The 18,531-nt window shown below is 45.9% G+C and overlaps 1 protein-coding gene and 1 long non-coding RNA gene across 3 annotated transcripts; one reads left to right on the top strand and one right to left on the bottom strand.

Annotated features, from left to right (window-relative positions):
- Positions 1-209: 209 nt before the first annotated feature.
- LOC109370263 (uncharacterized) lies at positions 210-5,470 on the bottom strand. Its single transcript, XR_002120255.3, has 3 exons — positions 4,911-5,470; positions 3,188-4,599; positions 210-2,990 (listed from the first exon to the last, which is right to left on the bottom strand). It is a non-coding gene; the product is annotated as an uncharacterized LOC109370263 (long non-coding RNA).
- Positions 5,471-5,714: 244 nt separating this feature from the next.
- LITAF (lipopolysaccharide induced TNF factor) lies at positions 5,715-11,768 on the top strand. Of its 2 annotated transcripts, none has more exons than XM_085238002.1 (5): positions 5,715-5,854; positions 8,217-8,350; positions 9,623-9,805; positions 10,178-10,337; positions 10,657-11,768. In XM_085238002.1, exons 3-5 carry the CDS (start codon positions 9,628-9,630, stop codon positions 10,763-10,765), a joined length of 447 nt encoding a protein of 148 aa, XP_085094128.1. In that variant the 5' UTR covers positions 5,715-5,854; positions 8,217-8,350; positions 9,623-9,627; the 3' UTR covers positions 10,766-11,768. The 2 variants fall into 2 exon arrangements, with proteins under 2 accessions (XP_085094128.1, XP_010717999.1); XM_010719697.4 differs by lacking the exon at positions 5,715-5,854 and adding an exon at positions 6,822-6,961.
- Positions 11,769-18,531: the final 6,763 nt, after the last annotated feature.

Raw genomic sequence — 18,531 nt, forward strand, 5'->3', positions numbered from 1 at the left:
GAGCAGAGCTTGGGGGGCTCTGGATCATTTCTGCCTGTTGTACTTTTCCAAGGACAGTGTAAGAAATTCTCCAGAACCAAACACACCGTTATCAGAAGGGAAACGTGTTTGGTCTCCATCACAAAAATGTTGTGTACAGGAAACCTCCAGATTGCAGACACAAAATGAAACTGAGAAATGATTCCAAATTCAGTGACGTTTTGCACAAAACAATGTTTATTTTTATGGATTTTTGTACAATCAGAATTTCTGCAATCTTGCAATAGCTCCAAGCTGTTTCTCCAATTTCCCAACCATGATCTCCACATGCAGTCAGCAGTGCTTACCTGGGAATCCTGTGGTGGCACTCAAGTGATTTCAGTGCTGTGCAGGTTGCTGCAACTGCTCTGACATTCCCTTCCCACAAGCACTGTGCTGGTAAATGGGGTTCCTGGCTTTGCACGGCTGTTGGAAGGGCCCAATGTCACAGCAGCCTGTGATCCAGGGCTGCAGCTGAGCGTCGCACAGCAACTTAAAAATAATAATTTAAGCAGTGCATTGACTGAGGGAGCAATAGCAGGGTCAGATCGAGAACTGAATGTGCAGCTACCAAGGGCATTCTGGACATGGGGAAACAGAAATTAGAAACTGTCAGCAGCAAATTGCCAATACAATTAACATTAAGTGGAAACAATTTCATTAAAGTGAAGATCTGATCAGCTGAACTGCACAGTGCAGATTTTCCAGCAGGAGTTACACTACGGCTGTTAGGGAAGGAGGAAGATGGCAGCTCGTTGCACATCTCGTTTTAGGGCCTTCCTGGGTGGGTTCAGCCGCAGGTACGGCCACCTCCGCTCTCTCCACTGTGCTGCCACCTCATTAAAGTCTGTGCATGAAAACAGGGATGGAAGTCCTCATTCCCTTGTGACTTGGGCAGGTGCTATTCCTCAGCTCTTCTTCCTAGGGCTGCATTCTATACAGTTGAGGGAGTGCACTCAGATCAGAGATTTTGCCCCAGGAGCGGCAGCCCGCAGTGTCTCAGGTATGGGAATGAAAGGAGCAAGAGGAATTAAGTTCATTTTTAGTGGCGTGCTGTGATTGCTGGTAGCTGTTGTACATTTCTATTTAGGCAATAAAGGAGCTAAAAGGAGAGAGATGGGAGTTCGGCCATCCTGACAGAGCCATGAGAAAACTATCCCTCAGCTCACATGTGGGGAATTTGTATCATCTGAAAAGAATCTGTCTGTAAAAGTGTAATAATAGCAATAATAACAAGAAAGGAGCACAGATAATACTGAAGATTATCCTGTTGTGCAGCAAGGCCGGTAGGTGTGAGTAACTACAGAGGGCTCTTGCAGCTGGGGAAAACAAATGCCGTGCAATTTGGAAAGGATGCAGGGATCTGCTTTAAGAGTAGGGCGCGCAGGAAGGAAATAGGAAGGAAATTGGTGTACTTATCCATTAAAATATTGTCTATCTAATACATCTTTTCTGCTTATAAATGGCATTTCATGCCTTAAAGTATAGTAATTTTTGTATGTACGTATGAGAGATGTAATTGCAGAAATCCTATGTATGGGATATAAAGCTGCTGAGGGGCTTAGAGATGGCTGGGGGTGTTCTATCTTTAAGGAACAACTGATGTAACTTCCATCTCTGCATACGAGTGATTTTTAAATTGATCTTTTTCCTTTCTTGCCACAAATCACACTAATAAATAATGGGCTGTGCGTAATGTTTGCTCAAACCACAGTCCCATACGATCAACAAAAGCACATCCGTGTTCTTTTCGTACCCATTCGCCTTGTCCTGTGAACTTGGCTTTCCATGGGGTTTGCCGAGGTCGCTTTGGGGGCTGTGTGTGAAGCTCACCTCGTTTGGCCGGTGATGGTAGGGCGCAGTGGAGGAACTGGTGAGGGCTGTAGGCTGTGCGTGTGATGCTGCGAGGCGTTTTGGGCGCAACGTGCGCCTTTCACGGACGAGGCATGGCACGTCTGAATCTTCGGGGCAAATACTTAAAGACCACTTTGCGTGTGCATGCATGACTTAAAATTGCTCGGCTGTGCAATATGTGAAATAGTACGAGTTGGTGGCTGAATGCAAACAGTCCCTCTTCTGGGACACTGATTTTGTGACTGCAGTTATTCGGGTTTGCTTTGTGCCCCTACTTTTGAGGAAGCAGAAATCTGTTTGCTAGAATATGAATTGCATGCTCCCAGTTGTAGTATTATCCAATGTAAAATTCTTTGTTCTTTTCTTCGTAATTAATTTTAAATTATTAAATTTAAAGATCTAAACTGATGGAAGCAATTAATCAACATAAGTCAGGACGTTAAAGTCCTCGTACTGGCTTTGGGTGGATTTAGCAGTGCTGTAATTACCCATTCCAGTCCCGGAGGATCATTTGCAGTTTCCAGCTAGCCGTGCTGCTTCTTGTTTCCTGTAACAAACCCATGAATGTTCCAGCCCTTCCCAGGTGCAGCACCCAGCACATTACCAACTTGCAGAGAAGGGAACAAATCTTTTCCCTTAGCAGTCATGCTAAGCCAGCATGTACAGTGAGGAGGGTGCAAGCTTGGAAGAGAAGGAACATTTTTTAAGTGGTTCTCCCTTTTCATCCCCTTTGCTTCCAGCACCAGGGGAAGTGAAAAAGACACTGGAAGAAAATAGAAATTGAGAAACAAGATTTATGCAAGATAATGTGTCTGAGAGCTGACTTGAAGACATCACTTCTCTTATCTGTCATATGAGGGGGTTTCTTGCTTTGTTTCCCTACAGTTCCCATGCTGGTAGAATTGCAAGACTCAGTCATGAAATCTCTTCTCATGAAAGAGTTTTTGAAGCTGAGGGTGTATTTATGGCTCTCCATTCTTTTTCTCTTCTCCCTGGGCCATGCACAGAACTTATCTGGAGATATCTGAAGTTATTAATGCCCAACTGCTCACCGCAGAGCAGTGAGCACTGAAGGTACCCGGCTTCATGGCAGCCCTCAAACCTCAGCTCTGAGTTTCCTGGAAGGAAAAAGAACGAGATGGGAAGAGATTATTTAGGTTTACTTAAACAGTTACGTAAGTGGTGAGCAAAACAGAAGAGTATTTACGTTGGCATTACACATTAAATAATATTAAAAGGAACTTAGCTCACAGAGGAACTAAATGAGCTATGACTTTCATAGGAAAGATTTACAATTGGCAAAATCAGTGCTTACCTCTATCAGTTTAATTAAAATTCAATCTCTGCGTTGTGAGGCAGCCAACATTCCCCTGGGAGAAGCTGCATTTTGATTAAGCACCATCTGATGTTACGAGTGTAAGTACTTTGTCTTTTATCAGCACTCATCCCCTCTGGAAGTTCATGCCCTGGGACTTTGAGGGACACCTTTCCCAGCCCATGCTTGGAGCAGTGAAAGATGTAGGAAGGATTGTTTTGGAGGTTTGGGTTGGTTTGGTTCATTACTTTGAACTTAAATCTTCCAAAGTATTTCCTGTCTTCAGCACTGCACTTCTAGATGGCACTGTTGCTTCGTTTTCGTTTTCCAATCTTATCAAGCTTACCTGTTTCTACCTTAAAATATTTGTATTTTGAAAAGCAAACCTATGAGTGACTTAAATGTAAGCTTTTGTGTGGGACAGGATATTGACTGACAATTGCAATTACAAAATGACTGGCTGTATTCTTCTTGTATTAAATGTTCATATTGCATTGCATTGACAAATTAGTATATGCAAAATGGCCACAAAAAAAAAATCGTGTGTGCAATCCTTTGATTTCCAGGCAGGAAAAAATAAGGTGACATTAAGACTTGGTTATTTATCCTGCACATCAAACGTACGCTGACTTCCGATTCCCAGCTAAATGTGGTTACTTTGGTGGAAACTCACTGAAGCAAAGGCTGATAAATCTATAATCTATGCAGAGGCATTCATTTTTGAGATTAAACTGACATCTGCTGGTGTCCCGTCATAAAATACCTGCAATTAACGTGATGACAAAGCACATACAGTACTGTGTGTACGTAGTGACTCGTGACGCTGTTGTATGACGCAGTAGGGTGGAGAAAAGCACCAACAGCCAAATGCAGAGCGTGGGGCTGCTGGGCACCTCCTTCTGCCAGAAAGGAGACTGAGGGGAGCTCTCGTGGGACACTGCTTTTGAACTCACTTCCATTTTCTGAAATTGCCATGTGGCCTTTCCTCTCTCTCTCTCTCTCTCTCTTTAACAAGGTGTATTTATCATCTTAGAGCACAGCCCATAGAGCAGGGGAGCTCAGCGAGATTTGTCTTTGTTTCTGGCCTGTTTCCTCCTGCATCCTGCATGGAGCTGGGAGCTGGACTCTGATCTTTGAGGGTCCCTTCCAACCCAGGATATTCTGTGGCTGCAACCAACAGCTGTACATGGACAGTTGGTGAGGACAGCAGTGGGACAAAACAGAGTAATGATTTTGGAGTCCCCACAGGAGGGTAAAAGTTTTAGCAGGAGACAGGCTGTGAGGAGATGTAAGCAACAAACATGACACAGAGTGAGAAGGAGTTCAGGTGCAGCTCGTGCCTTCCTTCACCCCAGGAGGTGCATTCAGTCCTGGCTTCTCTCTGCTGCGGTTTCTCAGCTGCTCACACCCACCTGGCAAAGGAAATTCAGTTACAAATAGCACAGTTATTCCAGTTTTAACACATCTGGGGATCACACATCGTGATGTGATCATATGATAAATATCACCATGTGATTTCTTAACAATGGTGGAAAGTCATTCATCTCTAAGTCACATTTACTTTTGAGTTCAAATGCTAAGAAGTAAGAAGGAATTAATGTTGCTGAATCAAAGCAGAAGTAAACCCATCACAATTTCCTTCCCTTTCCCCTACTTCTCCTCTCTTCCGGAATACTCAGAGCCCTCGCACTTTGGCGCCTGATGCAAACCTGTGTAGACATACCTGTTAGCAATTCTGTAGATTGCTCTGTCTGCAGAGTTCACCTCTTGTCGCTTGGATTGAGAGCACCTTTTGTCCTGTGTAACCTGAGTGCTGGCTCTGGGACGACTTGAACTGAAGCTTTGTTTGTGTTTCTTGGGGTGAGGTCCAAGAAAGGGTTTATGCTCAAAAATAGGACTTCAATGGATTTTTAGATACTTTCAGCCAAAAAGCTGGACAAGGTCCTTGCTGAGCCTCCTGGGGTTGGTGACTCCTTCCACTCTAAAGCAGATTAAAGCTCTCAATGACAAATCTGGCCAACTGGATCACCTCAGCTACAGCGGGAAAGCAGTGCTCATTGAATCCCACACTGCAATCTGCCTGTTGATCATTTTCTGCCTTATTTCGGTATGTGTTTGTGAGCCGTTTGGTTGGATGGAGAAAAGAGCAATATGCTGCGAGTTTCCAGAGGCTGAATCCAATGAATTGCCTATAAGAGCCCTAGTTAAAGTCACTGTGTCTGTTGGGAGGCTTCTTTGATAGTTTTCTTTTTTTTTTTTTTTTTTTTTTTTTTTTTTTTTGCGTGCACCGTTGGCTGAAATAACCGAACCTGGTAACACAGGCGTATCTTGGAGTTAAGGGGAGGCCCTCCTCGCTCTCGGAAACGTGCGCTCCGCCACTGCTGCTGGCAGGGAAGTGGGCGATCGCTGTTTCAGTTCGGGTGTCCCCGCGGCAGAAAGCTGCAGGAGCCGCGCGGTGCTCGGCTGGGCTCGGCTCTGCAGCAGCGGGCGGCACGCGGTGCTGCACCCCGAGCACCGTCAGTAACGCTCCGTCCGCAGCGAGCGCCGGGCCGGGGTGTTCCAGCAGCTGCGATTCGCCTGGGCAAACGGGGAGGGGAAAGGGACGGGACAAACGCTACGGGACGGCGGTTCGGGAGAGCGGGGCTGACGCGGATCCGCTGTGGGACGGTAAGGGCTGAGGGCGCCGCCCGGAGCCTCGCTGCTCCGGGTCGGGTCGGCTTCGTCCCTTTTTCGGAGTGTTAAGACGACGGGCCGGGCCGGAGCGCCGCGCGGAGCCGCCCCGTCCGGCCGCCTCGGCTCCCGTCGGTCGTTCCGCACGACCGAGGCCGGCGGCGGTGACCCCGGGGCGGCGGGGGCCGCGGCCGAGCGCCTGCGGGGGGAGCGGAGCGCGTGCGGCGGGCGGCCGGGCTGCAGCGGAGATGTCCGGCCGCGGGGAGCCGACGCCGTGCTCGCCTCTGCTGAGAACGGGCTGCTCGGCGCAACCCCGCCGCGGCGTTTCGTTCCGAAGAGCCCGTCTGAGAAAGGCGCACCGCTTTTAGCTCGCGGGTGGGGGAAGGTGGGAGCTGCGCTCCGGAGCTCTGATAACCGGGGCGGCGTACGAGTGGGGCACGGTGCCGCAGCCTTGTGTTTCGTGCCTGCCGCTGCCTTGTGTTTAATGCCTGCGCCTTACGTTTCGTGCCTGCCGTCTGCCTCCGGCGCACCTGACCGCGGTCGCGCTGCGGGCTGCCGGGCTCAGCTGCTGCTCGCAGTGCCGGAAAGCAGCCCGGGCTCTCGCGAGGGGAGAGAAGAAACAGAAAACTTGAGATAGAGAAACGGGAAAGCTTCAGCTTGAGAGAAGGAGAAGGAAAAGACGGCGGTGCACTGACGTGGCCGGCTTGGGTTTGGAAATCCGTTCTTTGAGGAAGAAAACCAAGAGGCGCCGCTGCCCGGAGGCTGCACGAAGTGGAGGAAAATCTCATCACCGACTTAACGGCCTCACCGAATAACGTTCCTCAAGTGAAAAGTCCCGCAGAAGCCGAGTGCCAAAGCAATACGAGAGGTTTTGCAGCATGGATAACGAGACGGGTCGTTACCTCCTCTTTCTCCTGATCGCTGGCTTCTTTCGGGGAGAGCCGGCAGTGCAGGACGCGCTGTGCTCCGGGGCAGCGCTGAGGTCTGAAACCCTTCCTCGAGCCGCTCCGAGGGGACGGACGGCAGCAAAGCGCTGCGTGCGGCTGGGCTGCAGTTACTGCGAGAAGAGCCGGCCTTGTAGTTCTACAGCTCTTTCGTTCTTGTGTGTGTGTTTACTTGTTTTATTAACGAACCGCCGCTTTGATAAATGTTAGAGGGACTGATACTCGGTTTTATTTTTGTACCCTTTGTTATAATACTTGTTATAATACTTGGTAGTTGTCTGTGCTCCAGAATTACAACTTCTTTCCTTAAAAAGCAAACAAAGAAGGAGAGGGAGGTGAGAGCCACGGCCATCAGTGTGGGGCACTGGTTTCACACTGCTGCATGGGCTTTTAGTTCAGGGTTAACCTGGGGGAGAAGGAAAGTGTCTTAATTAACAAAGTGCAAAATTATGCAAAAACTGCTGCGTTTCTCTGGCCTTTGCTAAATATACAACAGTTCTAGAAGCTTTTCATTCCCTGATATGTAATGTGGCTTTAGTGCCATTATAGAAGTGTCAAAGTGCTGTGCTGCACTCTTCAATGGATGGGAGAATATCCTTCTGTTGGTAGAATTTGTTGCTTTGCTGCTTCCTGGTCTCCAGCTAGCATAAGTACCTCGTCTAGTGAGCTGGTTTAGCTCCAGCAGCAGTTTGTGAATGCTGTATCCTTACCAGACGTTTTCCTCTCTTTATGCCGACGTTGTTCTGCTCTGTTTGTGGAGCAGCAGAGCTCTGAAGTGAGGGATGAACAGAGAAGAGTGCTTTGTGTCCTGCAGGTGTTGTTCTGCCTCAGCGTGTGCTTGTAATGCAGGTGGTTTGAGTTGGGAAAGCGTGAGCAGATTTAGGTGTCCATTCTTTCAAGGAAGAATCACAAGCAAAAAGAAAAATCTGGGGGAGGGAGCTGGTGCTTCTGCTGTTCGTTAATCCTTCTCTGGAGTCTGGTGACTCACCTGCCCAGTGTGAGTGCAGCTGGGCACAGTGAGCTGATGGCTGCCTTGTTGTGTGCTTGGAATAGAGGAGGTTTATGAAAAGTAGAAAAGTGAAGTGGGATGGGTAGCTGAAACCATTGGTCTTTGTCCTGCTGCATGCATTTCTGAAGGCTTGAAGGGAAGGGTTGTGAGAGTCAGGAAGCAGAAGCAAGAACTGCTCAGTTCTTCTCTGTGCTGGGCGGTACTTGGATCTGAAACTCCCAGATGTATGTGGAAATTCTTGTGTATCCATGTGAAAGGCCTGGTCCTGCATTTAGTTTGTGCATTAGTCATTCGCTGCTTGTGTACCGTGTTTTATCTGTAAGTTGCACCCATATGCAAAGCAGTAGGCTAACCTTTTGGCATCACTCACTTCCTTGTTACGTCTTATCCTTGTTTTTCCTTACAGCCCAGTACTCACCACTAGTCTTCCCTTTTGAAGCATTTGGAAGCAGCAATTGAGAGTGGGCTTTAAGAAGATAGAACCTGTGGGCTTTTTCTGCCTCTGCCATCAGCTCTTTTGTGCCTGCTTATTTCAGCCATGTAAGTTCAGATTATCTTTTAATTAGTGAATTAGTGCCATTTCATGCAATCACAAAATAGCCTGAGTTGGAAGGAACCCACAAAAATGGCCAAGTCCAGCTCCTGCTTGGCTGAGTTCCCCTGATTTAAGCCAGCTTTAAGCCATTTCAACTATCTGTCCTCAGCTACTCATCATATGACATGTGTCCTTGCATGAGCAGTTGGGTACAGTTTGTGAACCTGTTAGAAATTCATCTCAATCCCATGTTGGGTCCATTAGACTCAATTTTGGTTTGATCCGATGTTGGTTTGTGATTTTAACTTTTTCTCTCCTTTGCATTCAGGTGTTATACATTGGTTGCTCTTTCCAGGCAGCTGTGAATCAATGGCATTTTAGATAAGGGGATCTGAAACGTATCATGATTAGGGGTATAAACTGCTCTGTACTTATTTGCAGTGAGCAAAATACAAACGGAAACTGTGAAAAGTCTATCAATGCCTTTTTGAGGTTGCACAGGGGATGTAACACCTTGCTGACTCAGGCTGTGAGTCTTGCCTCAAATAAAGTGTTGAACATGCTTCCTGGAATGTCCCTCTGACGTCTGTTTTCTAATCTTCAGGCTAACGCTTATTGGGAAAAGGCAATGGCTAGCATGCCTATATTCTGTAGTAAAGTAATAATTGGTAAAGTTGTGTTTAGCATTGATTGAAACCTGGGTAAGCAGCAAAAATGATACACTTACTACTTAACTGAGTTGTAAAAGATCTGTATTGAGTTGGATGTACATAGTTGTTTGGGGTTTCTTTTCCCTGCAGTATAAGTACTTATTTATTTTAAATTGCAGCAAAGATCAATGTTCTATTTTAATTGTTTGCACTTCACCACAAACGAGGCTCATTTTAGTCAGCAAACATTGTGCAGTCGGTCGTATTTCTTGCTTTTGGAGGAGACTGAGGACATCTGAAATACAGTTCTGGAGAACTGGGAGAAACTGCCAGATAGCTTAGCATAGTAATAAGGACGCATGATGTCCTGGCTGTGACATTTTTAGTTTGTAAGGAGAGGGCTGGCGGTGGAAAGATGTATAAAAACTGAAAAGATAAAGAGAAGGAAAAAACAACGACAATATTGAGTTCAACTTTTACGTTTTGTCTTTCTGATGGCATTAAATACAGTTTGTGCTGTGAAATGTGCATTTTGATCTGGTTACTTCCTGCTGTTTGTCTGAGACAAGTTGCTGCTTTCTCTAAATAAATTCTTCTGTTATGACGTTCTTTTCTGTTATGTTCTAGATATAATGTCTGCTCCTAGCGGCTTTCCTGCCCCATCTGCACCACCTTCATATGAGGAGACTGTAGGAATCAATGTGAACTATCCTCATCCCTACCCTGTCCCAGAACCTGGCCTCAGACCAGGTGGGAAGGGAACGATCCCTCCCCAGGGCCCAGGACAGCCTATGCCAACAAGTAGCCCTGGTAAGCCTGAAGCCTGAACCACATTAAAGAGGAGTCGGGTTGGTGTCAGAGGTGCTGTGCAGAAACTGAAGGATTGCGGCTGACAGGTGTTTCCTACCTAACCAGGAAATAAGATCAGCCGAGTCTCACAATACATGCAGAGCACAATGGTATAAATTACATGATTTGCCTTTCTGCAGTTTTTAATAGAGACCTATTCTTAGACAATGTGTTCTGCATTAGGAAACATCACGGTGACTTCTTCGTCACTGTGTATTTCAGTGCTCTGAGCCTCAAGTATTTCAGAACTGCAGCTGGTTGTAGTTCAGAGGAAGCTGGTTATCTTTTCTTCCTCATTTACCCACTGAATAAACAAAATATTTCTTTGTTCAGTTACAGTTCAGACAGTGTATGTGCACCAACCAGTAGTGGTGTTCTATGACCGCCCAGTTCAGATGAGTTGCCCTTCCTGTAACCAGATGATCGTGACACGTATCTGCTACGAGCCAGGAGCATTGACTTGGCTGTCGTGTGGTGGCCTCTGCCTGCTGGGGTAGGTTGATTCATTTGCACTTCACTTTTTTTCCTCTTATGTGACCTTTTGCAGCCTTAAGCAGCAGTAAAGGCCTTGTAGTCTCAGCCTTGTTGCTTTCTCATTCTGACCCTTGATGGTTTGAAGAGATGGCGTTGGCTGGAAGTCCTGCAGGGCCTTAAAGCAGGTTGATAACAGCTCAGATGTGTGTTCATCTTAAAGCTCTGTGGCACCAGTTTTGCACATAGCTTTGGTAGGAAATTTTCAGGAAGTGTTGTTTTGTCTTCTTGTGCATGTAACAAGTGGTAAAGCAGTATGGTGTTGTGTTTTTTCTTTGCAGGTGCATAGCTGGCTGTTGCTTAATTCCCTTTTGCATTGATGCTCTGAAAGATGCGGAACACTTCTGTCCAAATTGCAATGCCCATGTTGGTTCTTATAAGCGTCTATAGGCAGTGTGTAAGCACTAAGAGTTGATTAGCACCTCTCTGAGCCCTTACTGAAGCTTAATGGAGGCTTCATCTTTTTTTTCTGTCTTGTCACTGGAAACCAATAAAAATTAATGTTTGTTGCCAGATCGTTTGAAGAAGAATTTGCTAAGAATTGATGATTCTGATTTAGGTCTTTTTAGGGCTCGATGGATTGCTCAGTCCTGCACCAGGTGGTGGCTGCTAATTGTTTGCCTCTTTCTGCCTTATGCAAAACAGGTTGGTGATGTTGGTCCCATTAATCTTAACTCAATTGTGTTGCACACTGTTTGCTTGCTTTACAGTCTTGGCACAGACCACAAGGAGAATGTCTGTAGAGGACTGTATAGCCTCGTGCTTGATGTTGATGGTAGTGCAACAGCAAAGTTGACAAACTGGCAGCCAGTTGCTTGCCTCTACATAGGTGCCCCTCTGACGAAGGAAGTAATTTGGTCCCCAGTCTTATCAGTTGGGTACTTTTTTATGAGCACTAAAATTAACTTCAAAACTTTCTGTGAAAGACAATCAAACCTAGAGGCTTCTTCCTTCTTGGAAGCTGCATTACCAAGTGGACAACTCAGGTTATTGTGCATCACTGGTGATTGAATGTAGTACCTGAATTTCCTTGCTAATTTTCAACCTACTTGTATCTTTACTTTGCAGTAAAGTTACCTACTCAGAAATATTTAATAGATATTTCTTCATTTTTTTTCCTTTTTTACTGCTGATTTATTAGACTCATTTTCCAAATAAATGGTGACTTCTGTTCTCAGAAACCTAAGCTATATGTGATCGTGAACACAAAAATTAAAGTGACACTCTGAAAGTTGAAGAATTTAAAAAATGGTAGACATGGTCTGAATATCCTCTGAGTTCATTCGGGTGACAGCTGTGTGGAGCCAGCAGCTGGGTGTTGGGGCAAGGCTGCAATGCTAACACTGTGCTCATCTCTGTAAAGGCTACAAATAAATATGGATTTTAAAATGCATTTATTGCTTTTTCCTGATGCGCCTTCTACAAATATTTGGTATATGGTAACTTTTCAGAAGTCTTTCAGCGCTTCATTTTTGAAATCTCAGAGTTCTGTGGGTCACAAATGCAATGGCTGGGCCTCATTAATTAGTCCTTGTAAACTGCTGTTGCTTGTGGGTCAGCTTGCAGATGGTTTAAGAGCTTCCATGTTCATCTGTCTTTGCAGCTACAGCTGGCAAGGGACTGATGGAGAGAAAGAAGTGCTTCTTCTGTAGCTTTCTGTTCTGGGTGTGTATGACTTGCTCACGTTTCCTGTCGGCTGTGCCTCCCCACTGATGGTTTTGGTGTTCTCTAAGGCTCTGGGTGGTGCTGCTTTGAAGCTTCTTTGAATTCTCTGATTATGCTGTCACTGATTCTCACATACACAAATCGTGCATTATTGTAAAGCCATCTTTTCCCTTGGATTTCACAAAAACGTCAGTTTACCACCAGAGTAAGACAGGAAGTAATGAAGCTCCCCCATATACGAAGTGCTGGGAAAATCTGAGGTGGGAGTACCATGATTTAGAAGAACCCTGAACAAAACAAAAAAAAAAAAAAAAAAAAAAGAGAGAGAGAGAGAAAGAAAAGAAGAAAAAAAGTGGGCTGTCCTTGGCTTTGTGCACATAGTCAATTGCATCTCTTTAAACTGCTCTTACGGACTGAGAATGAGACGTGCTATGTGTTGGTAGCTGCTTCATGTAATTAAACATTCTGCAAAAACTTCTGCTGCCCCCTCTGTACTTAAATTTCCTTGGGTTTGTGTTTGTGCGCATGGGCTTATCTATGGAATGCACCGAGGTGACTTGCTTTAAGTTTATTTTGGACAGAGAAATGAAAATGCTTTGATTGTGTTGAAGTCGCTGGTTGTTTTTAAAACTGTTTGCATTTAAAATAAAAACATGTTTTCTTTCTAGTGCTCATTAGTGGAAAATTATAACACTTTGGATGTTTGCAAACATGTGAATATTAAAATTGTGTCAAGAAATGTAACCATGGGTTACATTTTTCAGTATCTACCTTGAGCCAAGGCTCTGAGAAGCTGCAATCTCTGGCCTGCAGCTAAACTGCTCGCACACCGAGCCGGGTCTGGAAGTGTCAGAAAGGAAATAAGTGTTTGGTCTTATTAAATACACATGCTAAAGCACTTCTTAAACTGCCCTTGAATAGCACTTTCCCACAGCAAGCATAAGGCGCTGGCACTGTGCGAACAGGCAAGAAAACAAGGAGTGACTAGTGCAGTGGTAATGTAGTGATGCTCAGACATGCCTGCTGTGAATGTGCCTGCTGTGAATGTGCCTGCTGCCTCAGCGACTGCAGGAGTCAGGAGCTGTGCTGCTGAGTGGCTGCAGTCCTGTGGTCACCTCTCGCCCTCTGCAGCACTGTGTGCTGTCTGGCACCGTGTGGTCTCTCCAGCCGAAGCATGGAGGGCAGAGCGTGGGCAGGTGTGTGTCAGACAGGTGATCTTGTGGATCTCGAAGGTCTTTTCCAACCTAAATGATTCTGAGCCAAGGCCAGAAGTGCGTCTTCTGCTCAGGTAAGTGCCTGGAGTGGTGTGTGCTCAGGGGCAATAGGCAGCCTGGAGAAAGAGCAGGGAAGGAGACAGACAACAGAGGTCCTTGGGACTGCCCTGGAAGAAGTCCCAGCTCCGGCTCCAGGAGGACACAGACACCATGATTTTTTGTCTGGGTGAATTGTTAACGACAGCAAGGAGAGCGGTGCTCTGTCTCTTCATGTATTTTCTTGCTGAGATGCAGAAAATGCAGGAAGGTGAGGTTGGCACATGTACATCTTTGTTCTAATGCATTTTTATAAAAAATAGAAGTGTAGTTTAATAAATAATCTATCTGAGTTGTGAACAGCTTTTCCTCTGCTGTTAGATCTGGCATCAGCATGCTGACCTGATGTATTCATACCATTTCCAAAGATGTGTAAGGAAGGAGCACAGGCTGCCCGAAACCCTCCAGCCTCCAATTACAAGTCTGGATGAAGCTTTTCTTGGCCCTCTCCTTCCTTAGCCTTCTAGGATGACATTGCTCTGTGTTCCACTTGGATGATGTTATTACCATTACACTTCTGGTTTCAATCAACAGACCCTGAGCATTCAAATTTAGTTATTTATAATGATGTGTGATAAAGGAAATGCCTTACCATGCAAAGGGGATTAAAAAAAAAAGCACAAAAACCCACCCAAAACTGTTAAAGCCATCACCAGTTGAAAGCCTATCAAGAAGGTGTTATTAGCAAGTTTCAAAGAGCTGCTGTTTATTGCACTGTTTTTAAAAGCATTTCTGGTCATTTAACCACAAGGGTGTGTTTTTGTTTTGTTTTGTTTTTTACAGAAAAGAAGCTGATGTGTGCATGCTCAGACAAGTTAATTGTCTTCTGTTGCTCAGTTATGAAGAATAGATAATGGAACACTTGCTGTTCTCCTAGGAATAAATTTAAGTGCAAATTCTGTGCTGTCAGGTACTCTACCGTGCATCTCTAGGGGTTGTATTTCATAGCAAATTCACCACTGTGTCCCCAGTTCTTTTATGAAATTCTGCAGTGCGATACACAGGATTACCTTCGGGGGGACTTTAAAAGATGTGGCTTTGTGGGCTGAGGACCCTCCTGTGCAATGTGCCAGATGTTGCAGAATTTATTTCTGTGCTTGTTTCTCAAGTGATTTGTTTTCTCAGGCTAAGTCATCAGACCAAATATAGCGAAACCTGCTGATTTCAAAGGAAATGCTGCTGCTTTTTTGGTCTGAGAATCTAAAAATCTACTGTCAGTGTGAACAGGTGCCTGTGGGTTGGAGGTACTGAAAGGGGCCATGCCCAGGTCCAGGATAAGCCTGGCATAGGCAGGAGGCATTCTGAAAGGCCTTTTGTAGAGGGTTGGCTTTCTTTGCAAGGCTCCTTAGTACTTGTATTTTCAAAAGAGAAACCTTTGAAAAAGAAAAGAAGAGCCTTTGAGCTCCAGGGTTTTGTAGTGTTAGCAAGGTATGAGATGGACAGTGCTGCAGGATTTAAACGCATGGTGTGAGCCAGGGATCTGAGTATGGCAACAGAGACTTCACAAAAGCACTGGAAAACACCACCAACAAAGCAATTTCCATTTCTTGCTTTTCCAGATGGTGTGATGACCCTGGGGCTGAAGTGTTATATGTAACCTTGGGTAATCGCTCTGATGGGACGACATCAGTGGGGACATCAGTGGGGTGGGCGTCCTGCGGCACAGTGCTGTGGGCCTGGGCAGGGCGGGGCTGGGGGTCCTTGTCATGCTGGGGAGCAGAGCTGGATGACCAGGCCTAGGGCAGCTGATGGAGTGTTTTAATGCTGAGTTGAAGACCCCAGGACCCCCTGCATGCACTGCAGTTTCTCTTAGTGCCACTCAGACATTAATGTCCAGTGTTGGTAAATGAGAACTTCTGTTACGGTCTTGGATCTTTTGAGAAAGCTTGTTTGCTAATTGTTAAAGAGAGCCCTTCTGCTATGCACACCTACTATTGCAAATGCTTTATTTTTCCATCAAGGTGTTGTTAGTTCAGAAAGAGCAATGGGAATGCTAACTTACATGCTAGCAAATGCTAGGTATTTGTTTGAAAGCTCTGCAACATGGCTCTTCCGAAACACTAGTGCACCTTGTCAAGAAGCTCACCAGACTGGTTTGGTTTGCTTAGCAGTGCCTATGCAGCCTTCTGGGAAAATGTTTTCCTCCTCTTGCTCGTGGTAGGATGTATAGACCATGTTGTGCATCAGCTTCTCAGCAGTTGGGAGGCACCCCAAAATCCAGTGCTCTGCAGTCTTGTGGAGATAGGTCTGATACCTCTGCCTTCTGGTTACCCCCCATTTTGTTTCAGGGCCTTTGGGCTCAGGCTGTGTTCCAGTGTAGCTCTCACACCCTTTGTTGGTCACTCCCTGTTCTGGAGCTGTTTCCTTGTAGGGAGGTTTGAACAGCCTGGGACCTGCATGCGTTGTTGGGGATGAAAGATTTAAAAAAAGTAACTTAAAGAGAAAGTAGGATTTTTTTAATGAGAAAACAAACAAACAAAAGTTCTGATGGAAAATCTAGTTTTTAAAAAAGACAAAGGTTTCTGTAAGAACTTCTGGTGCTTGTGAAGGGGATGAAATAAAATAGCCTTGTTCCAAGAAAGCATTTGGGTTTGAACAAAAACTCAATTATTCGAGGTGTGCTCATGCTTAAGATTAAGCACCTGTTTATGTACTCTGCTGACTTTGGACATCGGTGCCACGCATGGGATTAACAAACACCAAGTAGGAAGACTTACTAGAGAGCATCTGAGTGCTTTGAGAAGGAGCTTCTGTTGGCTTCTGGAATGGCTCACCGCTGTTGCCCTGAATATGAGAGTGGGGCTACAGCAGGGGAGCTGGGCACACAAGCACTGCTTGTAAACTGCAGGTGTTGGGCTCTGTGGATCCCAGCTGAGCTGTAGTGAGGCAGAAATCCCTTCTCCTCCCAGTTCTGGTAATTCCCTCAAGCTGCAAGGTTGCTACACTAAGTTCTCTGAAGTGGTTTCGATATGTAGTGTCTGAAAAACGACAGTGGAGATGAAGAAGACCTTTTCACTTGTTACTTTGGATTGACCATAAGAAATCTCAGCTGACTGCGAGACCTGAAAGATTTTGGGATTCCATTTCAGATGGGATCTGTCCCCAGATTTGACATTTGGGGCATCTGTTGCTTTTTTTTTTTTGTGTGTGTGTGTGTGTGTGTGTGTGTGTGGGAGCGATCTGTCGTGAGTCTGGGTGTGCTGTCTCTCATCTTCTTATACATGTTTTGCATAGATCAGTGACTAAAGAAATTGCTTTATCTTTAATTAAAATGTGCAAACTTTTTAAACTGAGCAAAAGGTAACTGGTGGAGAAAGTAAGCTCAGGCATGCAGATGTGACAGCACCGGCTTGGTGGGGCAGTGTGGTGCCGGGGCTGGGATTGTAACCTGTGATTTCTGCTTGTGTATCTGGTTTGAGGTAAACAACAGCTCATGGTAAACTAGAGGGCCTCAGTGGGTTTAGATGTTGCAGAAAATAAATCTTAACTTGACCAAAGCAGATTATTTCAGAAGGCCTTGGTATGCCTATGTAATTGAGTTCTGGTGGTGCCTCTGCGGCACAGGTGCTCACTGATCCTGTTACATGCCAGGGATTCCAGGGAGTGACAAGATCCCAGACTGGACCAAAGAGCACAAAGAGCAGGAGGCAGACAGCGAAGCTCTCTCGAGCAGAGGAAAGTCACTATTAGTTCAGTGAACCATGGAGTGTCTGTCTCTGCTGTGTTGTAAAGGCCTGGCTGCTATCAGAACTGTACTTGAGTCTTTGTGTGTATTCCTTATCTAAATTTCAGCCGTTTCATATTTAGGACTTTGGTTGAAGGGATGTGCTGCTCCCTGCAAGATATCTCACTTCTTTCCAATGGAAATACTTCTCCTTTAGCCCCAGATTATCTGCAAAGAGTGTTTTTAATATGTGCTTCTGATTAATCACTGGGGATTAATCTCCAGATACAGACTAGGATCTTGAGAATAGCCCTGTGGAGAAGGACCTGGGGGTCCTGGTGGACAAGAAGCTGGACATGAGCCAGCAGTGTGCGCCTGTGGCTCGGAAGGCCAATGGTATCCTTGCTCCATCAGAAGAGAGGTGGCCAGCATGGACAGGGAGGTGATCGTCCCCCTCTACTCTGTGCTCATGAGGCCCCATCTGCAGCACTGTGTTCCAGGTCTGGGGTCCTCAGCACAGGAAGGATGTGAAGCAGTTGGAGAGGGTCCAGAGGAGGGCACTGAGATGCTCAGAGGGCTGGAGCAGCTCTGCTACAAAGACAGGCTGAGGGAGTTGGGCTTGTCCAGCCTGGAGAAGAGAAGACTGGAGGGTGACCTCACTGCAGCAGGACTGTAAACAGGAGGGGAAGCAACTTTTTACATGGGTAGACAGTGATAGGTCAAGGAGGAATGGTTTTAAGTTCAAGGAGGGAAAGTTTAGATAGGATACTGGGGAAGTTCTTTACACAGAAGGTGAGGTGCTGGAACAGGCTGCCCAGAGATGCTGGGGATGCTCCATCCCTGAGGTGTTCAAGGAAGGCCAGGTTGGATGGGGCCGTGGGCAGCCTGGTCTAGTGCTTGATCTAGCGGCTGGCTGCCTGCCTGTGGCAGGGGGTTGGAATGTGATGATCCCTGGGGTCCTTTCCAACCAAAGCATTCTGTGATTGATTGTTGGGCTGTTCTTGTCTTTGTTCTTTTAATCTTGCTATGTGGAGATTGCTCTAAGCATTTGCTATTTGTCACGCCACAAATGTAAGTCACTGTGAAAGTAGTGCCTCCTATTTATTTCCATGGAAACTACAACAGATCCAAAGAGCACAGTAACAAATTTTGGTAGAGCAAATTCTCAGCTACAAACCACTGTTTTTCAACATAGTAACCACCATCAGTTACATCCCTCTGCGGCTGCCCTTGACAGTGCCCCTCTGGCTGTGGGCTGCTCTTCTACCAAGGGACCTTTGGGAGGGTGTGAACTGAAGTGGTTTTGTGAACTCCTGGGCTGAGGAGGTGATTTTGCTGGTTGTGGGGTTGCATGCCATCCTTCTACAGTTGCAGAAGGAGCTTCTGGGAGTTAAGCAGAACTCCTTTCCTCTGCTAAGATTGATCTCTCTCAATGCGGAATATTTCTGCAATGAAATGCTCTCACTAGCAAAAACCTGGAGAGGCTGTAAATTATGTTATGACTTGGAGGCCTGCAG

This window comes from Meleagris gallopavo, chromosome 16 (assembly GCF_905368555.1).
Source record: "Meleagris gallopavo chromosome 16, MGAL_WU_HG_1.1, whole genome shotgun sequence".
In the NCBI taxonomy this organism is placed as follows: Eukaryota; Metazoa; Chordata; class Aves; order Galliformes; family Phasianidae; genus Meleagris; species Meleagris gallopavo.

Excerpts from the sequence above, each read along its gene's own strand:
- LITAF (XM_085238002.1), top strand. The coding sequence starts at position 9,628 with ATGTCTGCTCCTAGCGGCTTTCCTGCCCCATCTGCACCACCTTCATAT. Across the intron at positions 9,806-10,177 it reads TATGCCAACAAGTAGCCCTG|TTACAGTTCAGACAGTGTAT; the intron begins GTAAGCCTGAAG and ends TTCTTTGTTCAG. Across the intron at positions 10,338-10,656 it reads GGTGGCCTCTGCCTGCTGGG|GTGCATAGCTGGCTGTTGCT; the intron begins GTAGGTTGATTC and ends TTTTCTTTGCAG.